Source organism: Lutra lutra, chromosome 18, assembly GCF_902655055.1.
Source record: "Lutra lutra chromosome 18, mLutLut1.2, whole genome shotgun sequence".
NCBI classification, from domain to species: domain Eukaryota; kingdom Metazoa; phylum Chordata; class Mammalia; order Carnivora; family Mustelidae; genus Lutra; species Lutra lutra.
In genome coordinates this window covers 18,309,206-18,331,579 of record NC_062295.1, presented here as the reverse complement: position 1 = coordinate 18,331,579, position 22,374 = coordinate 18,309,206, and the positions used below count along the sequence as shown (strand labels likewise).

General features: G+C 47.2%; 1 protein-coding gene across 2 annotated transcripts in view; it reads right to left on the bottom strand.

Annotated features, from left to right (window-relative positions):
• The window catches only part of GGA2 (golgi associated, gamma adaptin ear containing, ARF binding protein 2), a 34,193-nt gene that overhangs the window by 2,079 nt on the left and 9,740 nt on the right, over positions 1-22,374 (bottom strand). Inside the window, exons 3-15 of one of the 2 annotated variants that reach the window (XM_047714009.1) lie at positions 21,678-21,753; positions 20,719-20,817; positions 18,625-18,748; positions 16,919-17,022; positions 15,519-15,599; positions 14,922-15,059; positions 10,984-11,065; positions 7,410-7,535; positions 6,659-6,781; positions 5,929-5,957; positions 5,420-5,553; positions 3,660-3,817; positions 608-777 (exon numbers count right to left, since the gene is read on the bottom strand). In XM_047714009.1, coding sequence (XP_047569965.1) covers positions 608-777; positions 3,660-3,817; positions 5,420-5,553; positions 5,929-5,957; positions 6,659-6,781; positions 7,410-7,535; positions 10,984-11,065; positions 14,922-15,059; positions 15,519-15,599; positions 16,919-17,022; positions 18,625-18,748; positions 20,719-20,817; positions 21,678-21,753 — 1,444 coding nt within the window. Of the gene's footprint in view, positions 1-607; positions 778-3,659; positions 3,818-5,419; positions 5,554-5,928; positions 5,958-6,363; positions 6,399-6,658; positions 6,782-7,409; positions 7,536-10,983; positions 11,066-14,921; positions 15,060-15,518; positions 15,600-16,918; positions 17,023-18,624; positions 18,749-20,718; positions 20,818-21,677; positions 21,754-22,374 lie in introns of those variants that run through there. The other variant, XM_047714010.1, reaches the window with a different exon arrangement.

Here is a 22,374-nt window from a genome sequence, read left to right as displayed (position 1 = left end):
CCCACAAGACTACCGCAAGGATGAGAGAATGCATATTTTTACTTTTGCTTACCTTGAACCTTTCCTTTCAGGACATCCTTTCCCTGTCTTTTGTGATGCTGGTATGGCTGTTAGTCAGTGGGGCTCTACTTCTCTTGAGGAGGAACGAATGTCATGTCTACACTGGTCAGAGTATCTCATTATCCCTGAACACAAGGTATGGTCCCAGATACCCAAGTAATGCCAACAGGGCCAAACCTATCCCTTTCTTAGGTAATCACTATGCATGCCTCGTGCCAGATGGAAGTTTCCCTCTGTGATAAAAAGGGTTCAGGAGGGAAAGATTATGTAATTCTGGGGCTGCTGGTAGCCATTTCCATGCTCTTTGGAGTCTGCTGGAGAACAGGCTCCACAGAAGAAAGCGAAGTCAAGAGGTGGAAAGAGACAAGCAATCATTTTAAGAACTTATCTGGATTCGGTCACATCTAAAGTCAGATATTCAGAAATCCCTAGTTCAACAAGCCAATAAAATTCCCATTTGATCTTAAACTCCTTTGAGGATTTTGTCTCTGATACCTAATTCAAAGATCATGTCCTAGGTTAGGGCGCTGGCCAGCAGACGGCTCACCTTCGGCACAGCCACTTGAAACATGATGTCCCAGACAGGCTGGGTGGCAGTGCTCATCATGGTCAACAGCAACACCTGCACCTCCGGGTGGCCAGGGGCCCCCGTCTGGGAAAAGTGGAGCAGAATTCGGAATCCATTCCTGTCATACACGATAAGAGGCGGCAGGCTGCCTGGTGGAGAAGGACCCAAGCAAAAGGGTTAGCATGACCACGAGGCTGCCAACAGCCATGCCTGAAAGATGTGCATGTTATCACCCGCTGCTGCCGCTGCTTCTCCAGTCAGCACAGCTCCTGGACTAACCTCCTCGGAACCAAGCTTTCGGTGCTGCCATGATCTAGCTCTAACTACTTCCAAGCTGGACTCCTGGGGCCCCTCAAACTGATCGCTCCCCACCATCCAACCACCCAAAGCACATCACCAGTTGTTTTGTTTTAAAGATTTTATTTATTTATATGAGATAGAGCGAGAGCAAGAGAGAGATGGTACAAGCCAGGGAGGGGGGAGGGGGAGGGCAGAGGGAGAAGGAGAAACAGACTCTCCGCTTTGCAGAGCCAGCTCTGGGCTCAATCTCAGGACCCCTGAGATCACATGACCTGAGCTGAAGGCAAATGCTTAACCAACTGAACCACCCAGACACCCCAGAATATTACCAGTTTAAAAAAAAAAAAAAAAGGAACTTTAAGGGAGACAGGATTAGGACTCAAATACTATGAACATTACAGAAAATACAGGATCTCATAAAGAATGAAATAAAAGACACCATTAATTCTATGCAGAAATAAAAGTATTGCTAACATTTGGGCCTATTTCCTTCTGGTCTCTTTTCTATGACTACATGCACACACATCTCTCGCATTTAATTTTACAAAACAATAAAGACACTGATCTCTTCAAGTCAATAGGTTTAATGACATTCCAATGGGCTAAGGAAAATAGGGTATGGGGGCGTGGTATAAGACTTGTCCATTTACAAGAGATGAAGGGCTACTTGCATCAATAAATAGTACTCGTAAGTACACAACTGAGTGAAGTAGAAAACCAAGCATGCAGAATAGACCTAATGGGAGAATTCTAGAACATCTACTTCAAAATCAGTGGCTGACTCAGTAAGTGGCAGACAACTACATAATTTGGGGAAAAATTTCTAATGAAGATCCTTCGATGATGCCAAAAATCTCTTACCAAAGTGTACATTCAGTAGTTTAACACTGATACCAACAAAGTGTACGTTCAGTGGCTTAACAGTGAAACTGACAAAGATGTCAAAGTCTGAATGGTGGTGAGGATATGGGGAAGGAGGCGACCTTTGTGAAGGGATCTTGCTAATGCAGATCAAAATTTCAAATATCTACGCCCAGCACTTCTAAGAATATATCCTGAAGAAATAATCAAGAATGTTTAAACACAGAAGTGTCCAGAGATGTTCAGCATAGCCGTTTTAACAGCAAACAACTAGAAACAAATTATCCTTCAGAAACGAACTGAATTCAGGCACCCGGGTGACTCAGTCAGTTAAGTGACTTGATTTCAGCTCAAGTCGCAATCGTGGGGTCATGAGATCGAGCCCGGCTCCATGCAGAGCATAGGGCTTAAGAGTCTCTCTTTCCTTCTCCTTGTGTCCCTCACCACTCAAGCACATGTGCTCTCACTCCAAAGAAAAATTGTTTTTAATTTAAAAAATTTTAAATGAAGAAAGGAATTGAATAAATGAATGACAGTACCATGATTATAGATGTATGGAGACATTTAAAAAGTAAAGGTTTTGAAGAATAATTCACGGCATGAAAAAATGCTATGGCTTATAAAAGTAAAGCCGGCTGTAAAACATTCTAAATATACTACAGTGCGAATTTATTAAAAAAGTATATATATACATGACTAAGCAAGAAAACACATTAAGACATTAATAGAACTTCCATCTCTGGGTGACCAGTATAGATGATCTTAATTTTCTGCTCTGTTTTTTCTAAAATTTCTACTTTGAGGGGCAACTAGGTGACTCAGTTAAGTGTCCAACTCCTGATTTTGGCTCAGGTCATGATCTCGGGGTCCTGGGGTCAAGACTAGCATCAGGCCCTGTGCTGAGCGTGGGGTCTGCTTGAGATTCTCTCTCCCCTTTTCCCTCTGGCCCTGCTCTTTCCCTCCCTCCCTCCCTCCCTCAAATGAATAAGATCTTTAAAAATAAAATTTCTACGTTAAATGTGTTTTTTCACTTTTGTACTTTTGTAATAATTTCAGATTTATAAAATGTTACAAAAACACAACTCCCATAAACCCTTCACCCAGCTTCCTCAAATGTTTACATTTTTACAAATATTAACATTACGTAACACAGGACAATGATCAAAACCAGGAAATTAACACTGGACAGGTATTATTTTTAAGGTCAAGTAAGTATCACAAACGGCTCCTACTGCATACTGACTGTTTAATTCCTCTGCCTGGTTCCAGATGTGACATCAGCACACAGAGACACAGGAGAGCTGTGTGCCCAGAGAAAAGGGTCTGTACCATACATCTAAGCACCTTGGGTGTGTCCTGCTCCCATGCCGGTGTGCCGACCACATGTAGTCACCTTCCCTCCTTCGTAAGGAGGGAACCTCTGCTCTCCTGCACTGAGGACCCCCCATGGGAGACGGCCACTAGCCAAGTTCTTCTTTTCCACCTAATCCCACCTCTTCAGAGTTATTTCCACCTAATCCCACCTCTTCAGAGTTATTTCCATCTACACCTCTTCAGAGTTATTTCTGCCGCACTAGATATTCCCTTCAATTTCAAATGAGTGAGCATCATGTCTAAAAAGACTCGAGTCCCCTAATTAAAGTCTGCCTGCCAATATCCTTTACCTTTAGTGTCAACCCCAAGCCAGAAAACTTTATGAAAAATAGTAGGTTGAGACACTGTAAAGCCACCTCCTTACCCTCTGCCCCCAGGCAAAATCTCTAGCACTCACCTTCCCCAATTTAAGAGCCACCCCCTACCAGTCCAGAGCAGATAAAGCTGGGTATTTAATAGCAAGGGTAGGGAGTGGTGAGGGTAAAACTGTACTTACTGGGCTTAACAGACTCCAAAGGGACAAACACTTGAGCCAGTGGTGTATTCTGGGTGGATGGGGAAGAAGCCAATGGCCCAGCTTCCCAGGACCAACCTGGAGAGGACTTAGTGCCAGGGGGCACTTCCTTAGGAATGCTCTTCTGTGGAACATAATTCCTGCAAAGAAATGAAAAAAATATCGACACTAGCATAAATAATACACAATTCCAGGAATCTGATTAGGCTTTCTGAAGAGTTAGGTAATAAAGAGAAAAAGAAATACATATATGTGCGTGTATTTTAAAGGGGTAAGACTTTAGACGGGTAATTTCACCTGTGCCTCAGTTTTCTCATCTGTAAAATGGAAATCATCTAGCATCTACCTCATGGGGTTATTAGAATTAAATGAGAAAATATATGAGAAGCATTGCAGGGACTGTGCACACCTAAGGACCCAGTAAACTAGAGCTATTACTAAAGGAATGAGGGTTGTAGTTGCCAGGCAGCCTCTGACATGTTGCTCAGGTTAAGTTTCCCATATAGGAAGGAAGTTAGGAAGATGATAGGAAGATGCTAGGAAGTTAGGAAGGAATGATAACACCACTACACAGACCATGTCATTCACATTTCATGATTTTGTCCATTTGGAATGTAAATTGAGAACATTTTGTAAGTAGGCTCCACGCCCAGCAAGGAGCCCAACTCAGGGCTCGAACTCATGACCCTGAGATCGAAACCTGAGCTGAGATCAAGAATCAGATGCTTAACGGGCTGGGCAACCCAGGCACTCCAAAGACATTTTCAATACAAACTGAAACTACAGTGCAGAATAACCCACACCGATAAGGAAGATTACCAGCCTCCAGCTGAGTGGTTAGAAGGAGAAAATGGAAAGACATCCCCCTCTGAGTGCAAACAAGAATGACGTCCCAGCGCGTCTTCCTGTCCGCCAGGGCCGTGTCTTTACCACAGACACGGGGGTGCTCAGGCTGTCTACGGGAAGGCACACCGCCCCAGCCTTCCAGAGGCAAAGCAGCAGGATCTACATTCACATATTTAGATTCACACACTGGAGCGCTTCTACCTCTAGGAATCTGCACTGTAACGACGCTCCAAGTGCCTCTGAACTGAAAGGTATTTAAACATCCACAAGAGGGCAGTGACTAAATATATAAGTATTATGTGCACGTGGATTATTATACGACCACCAGAATGCGACAAATTTATAGAAACTGACATGGACATGTATCAAAGATGCGATATGGAAAAACCACACTGGGGAACAGTTTGTAAATGATAATCCCATGTGTAAAAAAATAAATAACATAACCCATCACACAGAGAGAAAAGCAAAGAAGGAACATTCGACATTATCTTTAGAGAGTGATAATTGAGCCTTTCTATGTTATCTAGTTCTCTAGTGATCAAATTTTGCTTAACTTCATTGTAATTAAAAAAAAAAAAAAAAAGCCTGTGAACACCAAAACCATCACCTACTGCTGCTACTAGTTAAAGCAACCCCTTTTTGCAGAGGTCTTAACCAAAGCATGTTTTTTTGGTCTGACTTGGGATAGGGAGTCAAAGGAGAAAAGGTGAAGCACACATAGAACCTTCGGTAGGAAAGAAGAAGCCTGCCCAGGGAGAGAGGTCTCTGGCTATCTCCAAGCGTGCCCCGTGTTACTGTACACTAACACGGCCCGTCATCCTGCCCCCCACACGATGAGCAGGAAGCACACGCACGGGAGCCCCTCTTCTATGTTCCTTGCCCACAAGACTCACAGAGGCCCTGGACATGGCTGTGGGGAGAGGAGATCCAGCAAGTTCCTTTCTGCAGAAGGGCTCTGAACACCACCACCGGGCAGCATGCTGGCGGGGGGATTCTTCTTTTCCTTACAGCAATTCTGACCAGCAACCTGTCAAACCAGGAATGCCTAAAATAAGGCCAGGGTATGAATGACCAGGAGCCATGGTGACACCAGGACACAGGCTTACTGCATTTCCTGGGACAGGAGGAGAAAAAGAGCCAGAGAACACAAGACTCCTGATCTGACATTCAGTAAGCAGGAGCCTGGATACCACAGAAGAGAGTAGGAGTATAAGGAGAGGAAAAATGTGTCTCTCTGGGGGTTGAAGCCAGACAGTAACAGTAAGGAAGAGGCTCTGGACCTCTAAGTCCAGTCGCCACCAGGCTATGCTGGGGCCCCTCCCCTAACTACCCAGGCAGTGCTGCCCTCATGAACGTAGGTTTGAGGGACCTCCTTTCCAGCCCCTAGGAAGAGCTTCCTTACCTTGGTGGTAACCGGAGCATCACTGAGTCCTAGAAGGAAGAAAGAGAAAGATGCGCACCAGTAACTCTACCTGACAGGAGCTAGAGATTGATACCATGTTCACCCTTTCTAGAACATTTAGAAAGCCTGGGCAAAGCAAATTACCCAAAATCATTCAAGTCATCCATGGCAAATCTGAGACTAAATGCGATGAGGACCTCCCAGGATGGCAGTGCCCCCTTATTCATTAGGGGATATGTTCTAAGCCCCCAGTAGATGCCTGCAGAGGCAGATAGTAGCTATCCCTCCATATGCTATGTTTTTCCCCACACATACATGTCTATGATTAAGTTTACTTCATAAGTTAGACACTGTAACAGATAATAAAAATAATATACTGCAGTAAGAGTTATGTGAATGTGGTCTCGCTCTCAAAATATATTATACTGTACTCACCCTTTGTCTTCTTGTGGTGGGAGATGATAAAATGCCTACGTGATGAGATGAAGTGAGGTGAACGACGTAGGCATGGGACGCAGCCCTTAGGCTACTACTGACCTTCTGACCCTAGGTCAGAAGGAGGCTCATCTGCTTTCAGACCGCGAGTCACTGAAACCACGGACGAGGGGGCTACTGTATACCCAGATCCCTCTGAAAACAGGCATAGTCTCCCCAAGCAGAACCAGCTTACTCGCTCTCCCTGGGAGTCAGGGCCATTCTGTGCCTGCTCCCCGTAAACACCCTCCCTCACCTAAGGCTGCCAGGTCCTGGTGAAGCAAGGACGGTGCCACAGTCCCGGCCTGCTCAGATCCACTGTCCACCTCCAAGTCAATCAGAGCGCAGCTCTTCGTGCAGCCTGCGGGTTTCTGAAAGACTACACAAGAGTCAGGAAAATACGTCAGGATGCGCACAAAGTCCCCACTGAATGCCCATCCGCTTCCCAGAGGCCTCCTCCCAAACAGAAGACATCACACCGCCCCTCAGTGCCCGCCCAGTGGATAGCCTGCGCCGACATCTGGAACAGGACAGGACGCAGCCAGAGGACTGCCTTCCTACCCCAGCAATCGGTGTCCTCTGCTAGGCGTCCAATCAACCTGGCCAGCAACACAGCTGACGTCTCCGCCTCACAGGCCTTTTGAGAACAGCTCATCACAATCACTGGAGTGCTTGATAAAAACACAAATCTCCAGGCCACGCGCTAAGGAGTATTGATACAGAAGCTCTAAGCTGCGGACCTAAGAATCTGCGTTTTAGCCAGTATTCCAGATGATTCTGATGTAGCTAGCCTGCTAGGCCAGAGGTGGGCTCCAGCCTGCCCATCAGTTCGTGATGGCACATGTGGCAGAGGCTGGCTTCATAAAACCAACTCTTGAAGGGAAGGAGAAAAAAGGGCAAGGCCTCTCATTTCCACACCACAACCCAGAATATTCTAAGGATCCATTTCTTCTCCGGGATTTGCAGGATGTCCAGGCAGAAGGTAAGAGAGGCTTTTTTGCACATACCTCTGGAGACAGTTAGGTCTCCCACTGAGCTGGTCACTGTGTTCCCAAAGATGACTCGGCCCTCCATCACCTGTTTGTACAGCAGAACTCCCTGGGTGAGGAGGTCATTTGCCTGGAGAATCTCCGCTGAAGGAGGAGAAAATGAGAACACCCCCTTAGTTATCCACCAACAATCTCAGTCTTTTTAAAGTCATTCCAGAAAGTAGCGGCCACACAGCTCTACCAGGTTCAGTATATCCATGCCTCCTGCTGCCAAATCATGTAGATCAGGACCCTAGCAGACCTAGTTATTCAGTCCCTGAACCCCAACACCTCTCGTTCAAGATGCAGGAGAAACCAAATTTCTTCGCCTTCGTTCCCAATACCTTCCAACACAAGGATCAACACTTAAAACATGGCTATTTCAACTAAGAAACTAAAACTTTAATATTTAATTAACTTAAAAACAGTTTTGTCAATGTGAATGTGAATATTAAGAGTTTTTCAGGGGGCGGCACCTGGGTGGCTCAGTTGGTTAAGCAGCTGCTTTTGGCTCAGGTCATGATCCTGAAGTCCGGGGATTGAGCCCCACGTCATGCTCCTTGCTCAAAGGGGAGTCTGCTTCTCCCTCTGTCTCCCACCACCACCCCTGCTTGTGTTCTCAAATAAATAAAATCTTCCAAAAAAATTTTAAAAAGAGATTTTTTTTGGTGCTTTATTCACTTATTAGAAAGCTTTTAAGTGTGTAGGGAACAAACATGAATGTATGTTTTTACCTGTAATTTCTAAAATCTAAATAAAGATCAAGTACTTCTGATGAAAACTTGGCATCCAAATTAAAATGTTGTCTAAATATAAAATACACACTGGATTCCAAAAACTTCATAAGCTTTTGTGAAATTGGCTCCTGTCAATTTTCTTAACTGTGGACATAAGCTACAACACGGGGGTGAATTCACCCAGCAAAATGTTTTAGTTGGCACAGGCAAGTTGCTTAAAAATTTGATTGCTTTTGAGCTCACTGCAATCAGAGAAAATGATGGGTTCAGACCATAATCATGAAGAGATCATCAGAAACCAGGGGCCTCTTGACCACTACCCACGAAATGTTCTTGCTTCCCCAATCCCTGTTCTAACTGATCCTGAATCCGATCAAGCCCCCGATCCAATTTATAAGAAATATCAGTGGGGCGCCTGGGTGGCTCAGTGGGTTAAGCCGCTGCCTTCGGCTCAGGTCATGATCTCAGGGTCCTGGGATCGAGCCCCGAATCGGGCTCTCTGCTCAGCAGGGAGCCTGCTTCCTCCTCTCTCTCTGCCTGCGTCTCTGCCTGCTTGTGATCTCTCTGTCAAATAAATAAATAAAATCTTAAAAAAAAAAAAAAATTTTGTAAGAAGGGTCAATTTGTAAGAAGGGTAAGAAATGGAAAAACATTAAATACCATGGGGCATGCCATCAGAACATTGAGGCCTAGAGAAACTTTGTAGGTCAAAGGGCATGTTTTTCCAGTCAAAACCAAATGACAACTGACAGAATGGAAGATATTTGCAAATAACATATCAGATAAAGGGCTAGTATCCAAAATCTATAAAGAACTTATCAAACTCAACACCCAAAGAACAAATAATCCAATAAAGAAATGGGCAGAAGACATGAACAGACATTTCTGCAAAGAAGACATCCAAATGGCCAACAGACACATGAAAAAGTCCTCAACATCACTTGGCATCAGGGAAATACAAATCAAAACCACAGTTAGACACCACCTCACACCAGTTAGAATGGCTAAAATTAACTAGTCAGGAAATAACAGATGCTGGCGGGGATGAGGAAAAAGGGGAGCCCTCCTGCAATGTTGGTGGGAATGCAAGCTGGTGCAGCCACTCTGGAGAACAGTATGGAGGTTCCTCAAAAAGCTGAAAATAGGGACGCCTGGGTGGCTCAGTTGGTTAAGCAGCTGCCTTCGGCTCAGGTCATGATCCCAGCGTCCTGGGATCGAGTCCCACATCGGGCTCCTTGCTTGGCGGGGAGCCTGCTTCTCCCTCTGCCTCTGCCTGCCATTCTGTCCACCTGTGCTCGCTCTCTCTCCCTCTCTCTCTGACAAATAAATTAAAAAAAAAAAATCTTAAAAAAAAAAAAGCTGAAAATAGAACTACCCTACGACCCAGCAATCGCACTACTGGGTATTTACACTAAAGATACAAATGTAGTGATCCGAAGGGGCATGTGCACCTGAATGTTTATAGTAGCAATGTCCACAATAGCCAAACTATGGAAAGAACCTAGATGTCCATTAACAGATGACTGGATAAAGATGTGGTGTGTACACACACACACACACACACACAATGGAGTATTAGGCACCCATCCAAAAGAAAAAAAAACAACCATGAAATCTTGCCATTTGCAATGATGTGGATGGAACTAGAGGATATTATGCTAAGTGAAATAAGTCAATCAGAGAAAGACAATTATCATATGATCTCTCTGATATGAGGAATTTGAGAGGGAGGGCAGGGGGTTGTGGTTGGAAGGGAAGGAAAAATGAACTAGATGGGACTGGGGAGGAGACAAACCATAAGAGACTCTTAGTCTCACAAAACAGAGAGTTGCTGGAGGGGAGGGCAGTGAGAAGAACGGGGTGGCTGGGTAATGGACATTGAGGTGGATATGTGCTAGGGTGAGTGCTGTGAATTGTGTAAGACTGATGATTCACAGACCTGTACCCATGAAACAAATATTACATTATATGTTAGTAAGAAGAAAAAAGGGGGCATGCTTTTCATCTAATAACAAAGAAAAAGAATAGAGGGGCTATCCATTAAAAAAGGGCTTACAAAATAGCACTGTAAAGTATGGCTTTTCTGAGTGATTCAGAACTTTAAAAAACAGGGAGGGAGGAGGAGGCGGGAGGGTTAGCACGAAATGTTTAGAGAGAAATGCCCAGGGAAATCTTAACACTATTTGATTACCTTAAAACATTTGGAATTTGCTTCAGAGAGAATGAGCGATGGGGGTAGAGCAGTACATATGCAACAAGAGGAAAAAAGATGGGTCATGTGCTAGTTGGTGGCTGTTACCCACAGGTGAAGGGCACACAGGATTTATCCCACTATCTCCCTGCACATATCCTGAAATTTTCCGTAACAAAAAGTATAAAATATTTTAATCCCTGTCCACAGGTATTAACATTCTCCACAGTCCCTACCATTATCCCCTCCGTTCCTCCTCAGCCTGCCTCATTTAGATTGGTGACCCAGCCCCAGCGGCACTCAGGTTGGTGAAACCTTTGAGATGCAGCCGTTCCTCAGACTTCTGTTAATCTTCCTTCTAGCGTCTCCCTTGCACCCAACCTTCACCGCACATTCCCACCCTTCTCTATGCTTTAAGACCTGCTGATGATTGCTCGCTCAGGCCTCGAGCATCCTGGAAATCAGTTCTAAGCCAACACGGGGCAAGCCCTTCGGAAGGCCAGCCGCCACAGAACCTAAAGCCATTCTGTCTGGTCTCTGGCACCACCGCAGCTCAGCAGGAAGGGGCACGTGTGTTCTGCCCTCCGCTGTCCCAGCTGCACCTAGAGAAGGAGAGCTGCCTTACCGAGCGCGTCGTCATCGTCCGTGGTATCACTCGCCAGCCGGAACAGCGTGGGCCGCAGCTTCTCACAGCGCTCATACACGACCTGAGAAAATAGCCTGGTTTCATGGCAAGGCCCCAGGTGCCTCCAATGAGCATACAGCAGAGTCTAGGGCTTCTGGAATTCTCCTTAGTCCGTCCCAAATGCATGACTGCAGGTTTGAAATGACATGGCTGTTACAGTGTCAGAAAAAGTTTGGGCTACAGTTATCTGAATTTTTAAAATAGTTAAAGAGATGACAGAGGCCTAAGAATCTACATTCTGAGCACGTACGGTATTAGCTCTTCTCCAAGCTCCTTTCCTTGCCTCCTAAAAGAGCTTTAATAATGGGATAACCCCACATAGAACTCTGAAGAGATTACTCTGCTTTAAAACTAACATCCAGAGGGCACCTGGGTGGCTCAGTCATTAAACGTCTGCCTCTGGCTCAGGTCATGATCCCGGGGTCCTGGGATCAAACTCCACATCAGGCTCCCTGCTCCACAGGAGGCCTGCTTCTCCCTCTCCCAGTCCCCCTGCTTGTGTTCCCTGTCTGTGTCTCTGTCACATAAATAAAATCTTAAAAAATAATAATAATAAAACTAACATCCAAACTCCCCATCCAACTGTTGTCTGATGCCAGTCTTCTTTTTCCAACAACACTCCTTGATTTCCACTGCAGGTTCTCCCAGGACTAAACCTCAGTCCGCACCAATAACATCTGGGAAGTCTCACTCTCCTGATCGCAGGGGAATGCTCTGGACAGCGTCACCCTCCACATGCTCGGCGTTGAGGAGGACATTGGCTTCTGTGCATGTTAGACTTCCTTTCAAAGGAACCCAACTAACTTAACACTGCAGTCCTCCCTGATGGTAGTGCTCCCTGCCCCCTTCCCCAGGGCTGGTGAAATGACCTATCTGCTAGGGGAGTCCGGGAGAGGTGTAACCGTCCCTTATAAGAACATACTGACCAAACATGCTTAAACATGTACTAGCAGCAGTATCCTCCTCTGGGGGAGAGGACAATACATGATACACATTCTTGAAGCTGAGCAGTTGGGGATGCCCGGCGCCCGCTCAGGGTGGACGGTGGCCTCTTCTTTTTTCTGTTACCTCCCCTTCTCCAGAGATTACCTGAGGTTAATTAGATGATCCCTTTAAATGTGTTTACTCAACCACAAATCCTATACTGCTTGATCAGGCATATCTTGCTTATCTATAATCTCCTTCGACTCTTTTGTTTATTGTTATCTTTATCTAACAAATACTGGACTGAAGGGTTGTTCTGGAAAACAGTCTTCTCAACTGCTGGCCCCTGCTCCCTTAGTCTTGAAGCTGATTTGTTGGTGCCTCATTCTTCTCTCCCCTGTACTGTCCGGAAGCGGCAGGAGGAAGCAGGAAGGACTCCCCTTGCTGCCACTTTGCTCTTGAGAGCTCCCTGCCTGTATGCAAGCGCACATTCGGCTCCACTCCCACCAGCCCTATGTTTTAGAGAAGGAAGCCCCTTATGGGGAGAAGAGCGGTGAGCAAAACTGCTATCTGAGCAGTAGGTAAATCTGCCTGATTCGGCTTCAGTATTAGGAAGCCACTAGCTAATATTTACGTGCCGCTTATTCCAAAGTAGGCTCTGCCCATTACAAGGAAGAAGTTTTGTTTCGTGCCATGTCTCTCCTGTCTCCTAGCTCGTTACCATCTTGGGTGGGGAAAGCTATACTATTTAGAAGCCCAGCATGCCAGACTTCCCGACGACTCCTTGCTGGACAAACAGGTTGTTCTCTCAGGAATCTGGACTTAGGAAAGCTACTAGTTTGTTTTGCTAACTCTGTGAAATGGAAGGACAGGGAAACTAAGGAGCTACGTAAAAGCCATCTTTCCTGTGCAGAGAAAGCACAAAAAGCTGGAATGCAGACGGAGAAGACAAATAAATGTAGCTGGCGGAAGGAGGGAGAAGAGCAGAGCTGCAAGGACAGACTCCGAGTGGCTGCCTCTGACAGCACTCCAGTCCCACCACCATCTGTCTGCACTGGGCGGTGGTGGCGCGGCTAGGACACCGACAGCCCCAGCGACAAAAGACAATACACAGATCGAACTCCCAGATTAAAGGAGAAAGTCCAACAAAGGACTGGTATCCAGGATATATAAAGAACCCTAACAACTCAAAAGTTAAGAGACAACCCAATTAAAAATTGGGCAAAGGATCTTCAGCAAGAGGTTACACAAGCGGCCAAGAGACCTAGGAAAGAAAGCTCAGCTTGAGTCGGACGGAAATACATTTCAAAAGCACAGTGAGATCCCACTTTACACCCACCAGGAGAGCTATTACCAAAAGACAGGCAGTTAACAAGTGCTGGCAGGATCCAGAAAACTGCGTCCTCCCCATCTTGCTGGTGGGATTGTAACTGGCACAGTGGTTTGGCACACAGCTTGGTACCTGCTCAGACACTTAAACGGCAACTCCAGTAACTCCAGCTGCAGACACAGATCCATACTGAAGAAAATCAAAAGCTTACACTGCACACACAGAAAACTGGTTAACAGATGTTCACAACATCATTCATAATAGCCGAGTGGAAGCCCAGATGCCCAACTGATGGAACCGACAAACAAAACGTGAAGCAGCCATATGGCGGAAGGTTACCCGGACAGAAAAAGGAATGAAGTTTTGATACACACTACAAGGTGGAGAACTCTTCCACACGTTAAGTGAAAGCAGCCAGACTCAAGGCATGTTGTAGGATTCAATTTATACAAAATGTCCAAAGAGGAAGATCTACAGACACAGACCATGGATCAGTGGTTGCCAGGAGCCGCTGAGGTGGGGGGTGGGGAATGGGGGGCTGAGGGGAGTGGTACAGATGTGTGCTAATGGGCACAGGACTTCTTTTAGGGCTGAGTAAATTCTTCTAGCTAGTGCTAATGGCTGCTTTTAGGATAAGTAAATTCACACTAAAGGTGTTAAAAAAAAAAAAGATGGAGACGTGTAGGCTGTGGGGGAATTGGAATTTGTGTAATGCTGTTAGGTACATAAAATGACACAACCGCTTTTTAAGAAACCAGCCAACTAGGGACGCCTGGGTGGCTCAGTTGGTTAAGCAGCTGCCTTCGGCTCAGGTCATGATCCCGGCGTCCTGGGATTGAGTCCCACATCGGGCTCTTTGCTTGGCAGGGAGCCTGCTTCTCCCTCTGCCTCTGCCTGCCACTCTGTCTGCCTGTGCTCACTCTCGCTTCTCTCTCTATGACAAATAAATAAATAAAATCTTTGAAAAAAAAAAAAAACCTGACCTCACCTATATATTAAAAACAAAAAAAAAAAGAAACCAGCCAACTATTTTCCGAAGTTAACTATACACTTAGTATGTGACACAGCCATCCCACACCTAAGTATGTACCCAAGAAAGATGCATGTTCACACAAAATCCTGTACACAATTGTTTATAGCAGTTTAATTCACAATCACCCAAAGCTGGAAACAACCCATTATCTATCAAAAGATGGATATACTGTAATGCACACAACAGAATACCACTCAACAATAAAAAGCAAACTACTAATATACACGCCATGAATGGATCTCCGTTATGCCAAGAGGGAGAAGCTAGAGGGAGAAGCCAGAAAGATAAAAAGAGGAAGAAGGAAAGAAAACTATTGTTCCTTTCATACAAGTCTAGGAAGTATAAACTAATCAGATCACACAGCAAGGCAATGGTTGCTTAAAGGATGTGGAGCCACGAAAGGAGGGGAGGGCTAACCCAGGGGAATGAGGAAATTCTGGGGGGCAAGGGACATGTTTACTATCTTGATTGTGATGATGGCTTCATGGACACACACATGTCAAAACACATCGAATATGCTTGAAATACGTGCAATTTCTAATGTGTCAGTTACACTCAATTCTACTTGAATTGATTTTGTAAAACCAGTACCTGCAAGGCCTCCTGGTCCGGCGGGGCCTGCCCGGGCCGGCGGTACACGCTCAGCATTTCCTGCAGCACCTTCACGTGGCTCCGTACCTCCTCCACAGCACTGACTCTCTTCAACACCTTCTCGGATTTCTCTTGCTCCTTTTAGAAGAAAGAGGATGGAGGTGAGGAGCAAAGGCCTGGATAATGCATGAACGAGGGACAGGAAAGAGGCACTGAGCTGGCAAGCTCAGGGAAGTCACTAGAACACCAAGTGGGTGGGAGTGTTCACTCAGTGGCGAAGAAAACGCGGAGCCCAGAATTCCTGCAAAAGGCAATGCAGTCCAGGGACCAGATTCCCAAACTGGACTCCGTCACTGGGACAGACATTGGGGTCCATGACATGCTTGGGGTTCTCGCACAGAAGTACTTGGAAAGTGCACAGCAGGATTTCTACTTCCCCTCACCGCCCTGCTGTCCTTCAGGGAGCCCCCCGGCTGTGTCCCCCTTCTGGGCCCAGAGGACACCACTCTCCTCGGCCAACTGTATACCCACTCCCTCCAGCGCACACACAGTGGTGTCAAATGCTGCTTCTGCAGAGCCCTGTGGAAAAACGCCCACCTCCTTGACCAAGTTCTTGATCAGCCTGTTTGCAGCCTGAAGATCCTCCGGGTGGTTGCTCTTCAGAAGCCTCGTCAGAAGCTGCAGGGTGAATAAGAGCCAGTGAGACACCGCCCCCGCCCCCGGTGTCAGATGGCCCAGAGCAGCAGCCACAACAACAGAATGCGGACTTTCCACGCACCCTCTTACCAAGTCCTCACAGTGAGGCCATGGAGGTATTAGGACTCTCCCCACAGACCCCTGGGTTTCGACAGGGTAGGAAGGTGGAAGAGACAGCCCCCCAGAGACATCTGGCAAAGACTGGAGACCTTTCTGATTGTCACAACTGGAGTGCTACTGGCATCCAGCAGGTAGAGGCCGGAATACTGTAAACTCCCTACTCTCAACAGGACAGCCCCCAGCAGGAAAATTATCTGGCCCAAAATGTCACTAATGCTGAGGTTGTCCTGGGCCAGGCACCCTCTGATACACCTCGGTGATCTAGCAGAATGCCATGCCTGTGGGAGTCACTCAGTCTTCACTGCTGGAGTGAAGGTTATACTGAAGCCCAGAGCATCTCAGTAGCTTGCCCCAGGTGACACAGGATTCTCTCTTTCTCCAAAGGCCGCGCCGTCCCTCCTCTTCCTACCCTCTGCCTCTGAAAGGCACTGGCAGGAGAGGAACCAGAGGGAAAGACAGCCCAGAACCTAACAATCCTGCTTGTTCTGACCCCGTGGCCACTGAACCTCTAGGTCCAAGGAAGGGTGCAGCTCAGGGGTGCAGTTAGAGGCAGAGGGTCCCCAAGCCTCTGTCACTACACTGCTTGGAGCTTCCCTGGTACTCATTTCTCAGACCCTGTCAGTGACTAAGAATGGTAATGTCCAAACACACGGCCACCACCAGTGCTCAAGGGCCCTCTCCCGATGCAGAGGCCCTCTAAAGCTATTCCCAGTTCTTCATCCCTGTCCTTCCTGATGTCTGAGGAGCAACAATTATTGGAGATAGTAGCAGAAGGAAGATGGGTAGGATCAGGCTTACTGGCACTAAAGAAAAAATCTGCGTGAACACACAACCAATTCTTTCCACCATCTTCCTCCAATACCACACATACATTGAATACAACCCACCATCCACCTTGCCCACTTGGGTTATCCTTTTGTACCTTTCTTCCCTCGGGAATGCTCGTACAGATAAGGTAGAGGGTACATTAACATGGCATTTACTATTTGGCCCATCCATAGAGAAACATCCAGACCTTATGCTACCACTCTAAGAGCCTGCTCCAGAGAGAACTCACTAACCCACCTCCTCACATCCCCCCAACTTTGGTTCAGGGATCAGAGCACATCCCAGGGGATATTTCAGGAGAATCCCTAAAAGAAGGGGTCTGCTGCCACCAAGGTCAGAGAGGGGCTCCTTACCTTGGACTTTTCTTCATCGGCATCGAAGATAGAGCTCTTGGGCCAGGGAGAAGGTGGAGGCAAAATTTTATCCACTGGTAGTTTAGGGTCTTGCTTTACGATTCCTAGAAGTTAAGATATGGTTATGGGTACCCATTGACTTCAGTAGGAAGCATCATCAAGTCCAGAAACTCCTAGTTTCTTATGTCCCACTGGGAACATACTGTCGATGACCTTAAAGGGACAGACCCAGGGTATGACCAAGCCTCTGCATCCTCCCTCAGTTGACTTCAAGGAACCAGCACAAGACAGGGACATCAGAACCAACCAAGTGAGATCAGCACCAGACCCTAAGGTTAGTGGGACATGGGCCTGACGCTATAAGAACACTGATCATTACATGCAGGTACGAAACCTCCCAGGGCCCAGAAATTACTGTAGAAGCCATGACCCTGAGTACATGTGATGGAGAAAAACAGTCCATCCTGAATCCAGGTTCCTTTTTTTTTTTTTTTTTTTAAGATTTAATTTTTTATTTGACAGAGAGAGACAGCAAGAGAGGAAGCACAAGCAGGCAAAGGGACAGTTAGTAGCAGGCCTCCTGCAGGGAGCCCAATGCGGGGCTCAATCCCAGGACCCTGGTTATGACCTGAGCTGAAGACAGACGCTTAATGAACTGAGCCACCCAGGTGCCCCATCCAGGTTCCCTCTTCTACAAGGCTCTGTGGACTCCCAACTTCTGCTCAGGACACAGAAAGGTACAAGCTGCGTGACTCTACCCCCAACAACACAGCACTGGACAACCTACAGATCTACCACTTTTCCTGAATCCATCACGGCGGAAAACACAGAGCCAAGAACAACCTGAAATCTAAGGGAAGGCAGGGCCTCCGAGGAAAGACGGAAGACAACACCAAAGCGAAAAATTCAGATAAAGTTGTTTCTCAATTGTTTACAGGCTGGAGTGAGCAGGTGAGAGAACACAGACCCTCTGAGGCCCACACCAGCGCAGGAGCAACAGGCTCTTCACAGGGCCTCACCAGGCACTCATGCAAAGACACGGCAAAGGCCTGCCGTCCCACTTCCGTCCTCTCTCCTCCAGAACAAGCACCTTCAAGTGCTGGGAAAGGACAAACCCTACACTCCTCAGCTGTGGGAACAGACTGCAGCTTCCAAACAGAAAAGAAAGCCTTGTGGCCCTGGGGGAGGGGCAGGATCACAAAGAGGTACTACCGAGACCTGGAGACACAGCTCGGTTAATCTGCCTCTGGCTGAGGTCATGATCCCAGTGTCCTGGGATCGAGCCCCAAACTTCTCCCTCCCCCCATCCCATCCACTCATGCTCTCTCTCAAATAAGTGAATAAAGTTTTTTAAAAAATGAAATAATCTTTAGTGCACCTGGGTGGTTCAGTGGGTTAAGCCTCTGCCTTCAGCTCAGGTCATGATCTCAGGGACCTGGGATCGAGCCCCGCATCGGGCTCTCTGCTCAGCAGGGAGCCTGCATCCCCTCCTCTCTCTGCCTGCCTCTCTGCCTACTTGTGATCTCTCTCTCTGCCAAATAAATAAATAAAATAAAATAAAAATAAAACAATCTTTAAAAAAATCATTTGTCTCAGACTCTACTGTCCTACGCAAGATGCCCAGCTTTCACCGAGAAAACCACAAAGCACACAAAAAACCAGAACGACAGTGACACGGAAATGCAATGTCAGCCATGGAGTCTGACCCTGTTTCTTCAGCATCTGGTAAGCATCTCGGATCTTGACATCCTCTGGAAACCAGACAGTCCAACTGAAGAGTATTTCGATGACTCTTCCTTTAACCTTTTCTGTGGTCCAGGACCCCAGGTACTGAAAATAAAAAGGAAAGAATTATAGAGCTGGAAAGGGCTTAGCCAGCACACGCTACCTCGGCAGAGATGGACGCTGAGGTCCAGAGAAGCGAGCTGCCCCAGGTTGGTGGAGATGGGCAGCAAGAGAAACCAAACTGCCTGGTGCCCAGCCCCAGGGTGCCTTCTGGATTTCCAGAAGTCAACCTCCATAACTGCTCAAGTGAAGCCCACCATATACTGGGCTAGGTTAGAGCCACCAAACAGGGGACACTCAGTTTTTGAATGAGTCAAGATCAGTAAAATGTATTTGGTCTTTAGCTCTAGTTCCCAGCACAGTTTCAAAAACCCCTGGAATGTCCTAAGTTTTAGGAATAGCTTTTGTTATTCACCATGAGCTCCCTTGGACCACATGTGAGTTTACGTTTACCATTCATGGTGGGCACTTAGTTTCAAGGGAGAGACTGGCCACTTCAGAAAAAACCACCACACGACAACAGGGTCGGAACTTTCAGCCCAACTCCCAGGAGGGGCGGGGGCTGAAGATGGAGTTCAAGCCTAGCTAATGATTTTTTTTTTAAACATTTTATTTATTTATTTCAGAGAGAGAGACAGAGTGAGAGAGCATGAGAGGGGAGGTCAGAGGGAGAAGCAGACTCCCCATGGAGCTGGGAGCCTGATGTGGGACTTGATCGCAGGACTCCAGGATCATGACCTGAACCAAAGGCAGTCTCTTAACCAACTGAGCCACCGAGGTGCCCAAGCCTAGCTAATGATTTAATCAAATGCCTACATAACTTCAGATAAAAATTCTCAAACAAGGAGCTTTGGGGGGCGGCCTCCTGGTTAGAACACATGGAGTTCTGGGAGGGTGGTATCGAAGCTCTGCTCCCCATTCTCCCCAAAACTTTGGTCCATGGATCTCTTGCACTTACATCCTATATAGCAAAAGGATAATAGTGAGTATTGTGCTTTCCTATCTTTTGTGAGTCTTTCCAGTGAATTACAAAACTATGGAGGGAGTAATGGGAACCCCTGAATTTGTAGTTGGTCAGAGGGCAGGAAGTAGGCTGGGGACACCTGAGACCCCCTGCTGGTGGTATGTGACGGAGGCAGGTCTAGGTAGGACCGAGCCCTTAGTATGTAGGGTCTATAACTCTGGGTAGTTAGTGGCAGAACTGAAATGAACTGAACTATAGGACCTACAGCTGATATCAGAGAATTACTGTGAAGTAGCAAAGAAGGGCTCCATCCATGTTAGGCACCTGAGAACGGTGTTGCTACAACAGGGGCTAGGAGAAAAGATGCAGAGAGCAGGCAAGAAGGGACATAAAACTGAAAGCCACACCTGGTATCTCTTGCCATCACCACCAGAAAACCTGTCCTCAAGCTTGAGTTCCTCACCCTTCTAGGTCAGCTACCCCAAGGCCATCTTTAAAGGGAGAACATGACAATGTTGACAACCAAAGGCAGAACTCAGCTCACAAACATGACCAGCATCCTAGACCTTGGAGAGTGTTGGGGAAGGTCACTGAGAAAGATGTGACTGCCAGCTGACCTGTGAGCGGACTTGGGCAAACTAAGGTTTCTCACCCCTTCTGCTGTCCTTGGAATGTGGACACGGCCATGAAATAGTGATGTGGTGTGGGGAACACTTACACAGTACCTCTCACCGAACTCCCTTAAGGCCTCTATATCACTGAAGATGTGGCAGGGGTGGAGTCCTGCCACCACCTTGCCTTCCTGCCACCCAGGACAAGCGTCATGTTCAATTCCAGATCACACCTGGGAAGCTCCCGAGCTTACAAACCAACAAGAGGAAAGCTGTCACACGCAGGCCATCCCCTCTGCTCTGTCGCAAATCAGAGATCAGCCGGTAGGCTCTATTGTGAGCAGGCCTAGCTCTGGACCAAGAAGGGGCACAAGGTCTGGAGGCCGGGGTAGGTACAGCACAGCGAGCAAGTGCAGTACAGCCAAGCCCAGGCTGCTCACCTTCGGGGACAACACTTTGATCAGCTCATTCAGGAAGCGGAATTTGGCCACCTCGTTGTGGAACTTCTCCCCACAGTGGTTCACACACATCTCCAGCACCTGCACAGACACAGGAGCCCCATGAGGAAAGGGAAAACCACTGGCTTCAGGGCTCATCTCACAGCCGATGAATGTCTGCTGGAATCATGGCTAGTGTTTCCTCAAGACGACAAAGACACTGAAGTTTGAGGAAGGGTGACATTTTCAGATGAAGAAAAAATGCTCCCTGCCTATCTGATCTGGCTATAAACGCCAGGTCTGTGCCCAGGAGAAAGTTCAGTGGGGTGCGTGCTGAGGCCGCCCCACCTTTTAAGGAGACCACGGGGGCAGGAGACACTGGCTAGAGAATCTGGCCCTGCTCAGAGGCAGACACCTGATCTGTAGCACACAAGGACTATTAAGCCAGAGGCTACTGGCTGGCACTCAAGTGGCAAGATGGGCCTGCACACATCTTCTTTGGTCCACACTCTTGTTTAACATTTACAATTACTCACAAACATTGATAAACTCTGAGAACAGATTCAAAAAAATCTGGATTTCTAATTTCTCCTGGAAAGCAAAGTTTTAGCGACACTGGGCCCAAGTGGTCCTGTGCCACAGCTGCCCTCTGCACACCAGCCTCGCGCTCTCCAGGGTTTCCATCCTCACCCAGTAGGTCACTGATTCATGTGAGGAGTCAGGCCCTGTTACGTGTGGCACCTGAACCCGCCAGCCCTGGTCTCTGGAAGATGAAGGGAAAGAAAGCCTTCTCTTCCCCCAAAGCAAGCTCAATGCTGCTTTCTCGAAACAGACCTAGGATGGGGCCACCCCAGTGCAGAACTCGCTATCGGACACTCTCTAGCACGTGCAACAGGCCTGGGGTCCAGCGCTCTCTAACTGCACAGGAGGAAAACTTAAGCGAAGGGCCAAGCCAAACTCACCGTTAAGGCATAAAGAGCTTCTTTCTCTTGCGGAGACTGGATCTTGTGGGCCAGGAGCCAAGGCGCGTGGGTTGGGCTAAGGGAAAACAGAGAGACCTGGGATGTGGGTGGAGAGGAAAAAACCAACTGGTATGGCGTAGTACACTCTGTCACGTCGCCTCTTCCAGAAGCACGGGTCCCAAAGCAGAGGTGGAGTGACAGGCACACAGCCCACACACCTGCCTCTGAAGGAGGCCCACCCACCCCTGCTGCAGCTAGACCACCTGCCATCCTCTTCCCCGCAGCCAACCCACCCCTACAACTTAAAGCTATACGCTCAGGGCCAGACCTGTGTGTAACAAGGTCATGAGCAGTAGACCCTATTAGATGACACTCAGTGCACACTGGAGTAGAGAGTGTGATCAAACTTTTCACTTAGTTTGAGATGCTGACTATGCAGCAACATGTAGATTAAACATGTGGATGGCTGGCATGATTCTTCAGTTCCCATCCAGATGCTTTGGAAACAGAAATAATATTAAAAACAAAACAAAACCCAAAACCAAAACCAGAAACCCACAAAATCTCACCCTTTTCCTACGTTTTCTTAAGAAAGAGGACACTTAAATTACGGAGAACACACTGATGTCTTTTGCATTGCCACATAACCTAGCTACATTCTATCCTTAACATTCAGGGGTCTCCTCAGCATTAGTCA